The 3,359-nt window shown below is 46.2% G+C and overlaps 1 protein-coding gene across 2 annotated transcripts in view; it reads left to right on the top strand.

Annotated features, from left to right (window-relative positions):
• pcdh7a (protocadherin 7a) overlaps positions 1–1,506 on the top strand; it is a 58,182-nt gene extending 56,676 nt beyond the window's left edge. For both annotated transcript variants that reach the window (XM_080444697.1, XM_080444696.1), the window contains one exon: positions 1–1,506. This exon is cut by the window's left edge and continues 34 nt beyond it. In XM_080444697.1, coding sequence (XP_080300823.1) covers positions 1–499 — 499 coding nt within the window. In that variant the 3' untranslated portion in view covers positions 500–1,506.
• The last annotated feature ends 1,853 nt before the right edge of the window (positions 1,507–3,359 follow it).

Here is a 3,359-nt window from a genome sequence, read left to right as displayed (position 1 = left end):
AAAGTGCACCAGGGAATGCGACGAGTTCGGACACTCCGACACCTGCTGGATGCCCGTCCGCCCGTCGCCGTGCCAGCGCCAGCGCCACGGCAGCGACCCCCCGCGGCTCTCCACCTTCGCCCCGGGAGACGACAACAACAACCTCCGCGGCGGACACGACCAGGAGAGCGACAGCGAGAGCGCCGGCAGCGCGGGGAGCTCCGAACCCGGGGTGGTCGGCGGGTTGCCCATCATGGCCAACGGGGACTCCCTCGGCACCCTGGGCGGCGGCGATCGCATCAACCGGAACCTGGGCGACCACAACCGCAACCTGCTGAACCGGAAGATGACCTCGGCGTCCTACGACACGTTCAGCAGCGCCGGCTTCGGGAGGTGCCGCCAAGACGACGAAGGGAGCGAGGGCCACAACACCCCCGAGGTCATACCGCTGACGCGGACGGGAGGGGATTACAAGACCACCTCCTGCCTCACGTTGTCACGCCGCGAAGTGTACCTGTGAAGGGGGCCCTGGAATGTAGTGATCCGCCCAGTGAAAATCCCAGAGTGTTAATTGAACTCTGAGAGGGTTAGAAAATGGACGATGTGAGGGTCCGGGGTGGATATCACAGGGGAGATCAATCCAATCCTTAAAAAAACTTTTATCGTAAACAGTGTGCAGACGTCGAGGAAGCGCACGAGGCATTTTAAACATAAACGTGAAGATGTGAAAACGTGAGGAAAGACGTTTGCCAAAAAAATCATATATCAAATTTGAACTGCTGGATGCTAACTAATATTTATACAAACATATGTCAATGATGTATCGGCTCCTCAGAGCGTTCTGGTTATATATACTTTATAACCTCCTTTTTATATAACTACTAGTGGAAGTTGTGCAGGCATGGACCTGAGCATCACCTTATCCTTCCCGATTCCTTATCTTCAATATTAAAACACAAAAACTGAAACGATCTCCACGCGGAGGACAGCTTCATCTCAAGTTTTTTTTTGGTTTTGTTTTGTTTTTAAAACCTGAAACCAATGCATGCCTGACTTCCTGCCAGAAGAGGATCAATGTCAAATAAAGAGAGACTAGTGGACGTATCGCTTCTGATACTGTGTAACCACCTCAGGACAATATGAAAACGTCTTTCACACTGAGGTCACAACGAGCAGGATTTGTCCCTGATGCTGAGAAACCATTGTGGTCTTAACCAGTCAAAGCGGTTCATTCAGAAGGGGTTATTTGGATTTGGATCTAATTCGTATTGACGAAGCTTTCTAATGCCTAATCAGCAGTAAAGTATGATGGGAGGGTATTACTCAATCAAGCTGCGATTTCAAGCTACAAGCATCATTAGAATCAAACCAATCATAAAGAGAATATCAATTGTACAAACGGTTAATTCCCCTTTAAAGAATCACTGGAGGAGAGGGGGGGGGGGGAAGTATTTTTCCAGAAAAAAAAAAGAGAAAACAAAAAAGAATTTAACCCATTAAGACCTGAGGCCGATTCAAAAAATGTCTTTAAAAATATATATATATTCAAAGATTTGCACACATTTTCACGATTTTTTCAAAAATAGCAGATCTACAAGCTCGTATGGGCTTGTAGATCTGCTATTTTTGAATAGCCAAAGAAATCTAAAAATGACACAGGATGCTTTCCCGGTCTTAAAGGGTTAAAATAACTTCGACAAAGAAAGACTTTTGTGACGGTAACCAGTAACCATTCGGAATACAAGGTCATACAATGTCAGCAGCGACAGTGCCACAGTGTTCCAACATGAGAAACAATGCTGTGTTTATAACTCTTTGCCTTCTCATCCAGTCTGTATATATGTGTACTACTTACTACTACTGCTGTCCACTATTGCAGATGACAACCTGCAGTACTATTTTAACAGATGCATCCGATCTTCATGTATCATTATGTATTCTTTCATGCACGTGCGTGCTCAAGCGCGTGCGCACGCCCACAAACACACACGCACACGCACACATACACACATATGCAGGCACGCATACACGCGCACCTATAACCACACATAAAACACACTCGGTGCAGTTGACTATGAACATACACAGTTCATTCCTATTGGATGCTTCGTGACAATAAGTATCTAATGCATACACACGCACACGCACACGCGCACACACACACACATACATACACACACACTCACACACACACACACACACACACACACGAACACAGCGGTGGAAACGATGTACATTCAAATACAAGTACAAGCTAAAAATCTATACACAGATTATGTGCAAATTCATATGCACGGTGTGTAGTGTGCTCCTAACCATAACTTTTAACATATTGCCTCTCATAGAACTAGCTGTAGCATTTTGCCTGCTCCCCTCCAGCAAGTATTTAAACATGAAGTATTTGAATAATTATTCATCTCTCTCTCCGACTGCTATGGGGGGTTACATTAAAGGGACTTTTGATGACATCTATGTAATGATAGACATTTTTGGAATATGAAATATTCCACATACTGTAAGTAGGACTCATAGAAAAACCAAATTTCAGTTAAAAAAAAGAAAAGAACAAAAAACGAAAAAAGACTGCATGAAAGAAAGATAACGCTAACTTGTTTTTTAGTTGAAAACCATACGCCTTTTTGGATATTACGCCTGTTTGGATATGTGTGTGCTTATGGGGGGACGTGGGTAATGGTGGGAACAAGGGAGTGAGCTTCAGTGTGTCAAATTGCTCCCCGCTTTATCTTGGAGAGAGAGGGAGAGAGAAGAATAGCGACCTCAGGGCTTTCTGTCAGTTTCTGCTGCCTAGAATTTGCACAAAGTGTGGCTCCAAGGAGAACACGTGGTGGTAAGAGAGTCGAGTATTGCAGTTTATCCTCGTTTTCACCCTATACTCACACTGCCACGACCTGAACAAGCCCCATGCTGCTGCTGTGCTGGTCCGTGAAGATAACATGAAGAAGCTTCTTCTTCTTCCCATTTGTCCTTCCCAGCAGCTACAGGACGAATCCAGACTGCATTCTGCTGGCCCTGGACAGGGGGGGGGGGGGGGCGGGGGGGGTGGAACCGGGCCAGCACATCTTAATTCCCATCATCAGCGTGCGCTGGTTCAGCGGTGTGATAGGAATAATAGAGTTAGGCTGTCCCTGTAGTCTTAATGAGCTTCCTCTCGCCTCTCCTCCTCCCTTGATCTACATTGATCTCATTAATGTGTGCATATGGGGAGACAGCACGGCTGAAGCGTTGCCAGTGAGTCTGCTTCATTTTCCAGTTCTCTCACACACGTGACACGATGAGGGAGAATACATGGAGGTAACCGTATTTTACACCATTATTCACTCAGCGGCGCTCTTGTCCTTACATCATACTGGGGAGAGGGG

Source organism: Gymnoscopelus braueri (assembly GCF_963280865.1).
Source record: "Gymnoscopelus braueri genome assembly, chromosome: 2".
Classification (NCBI taxonomy): domain Eukaryota; kingdom Metazoa; phylum Chordata; class Actinopteri; order Myctophiformes; family Myctophidae; genus Gymnoscopelus; species Gymnoscopelus braueri.
Note: the sequence above shows the minus strand (reverse complement) of the source record. Positions and strands in the feature narration are given on the sequence as shown.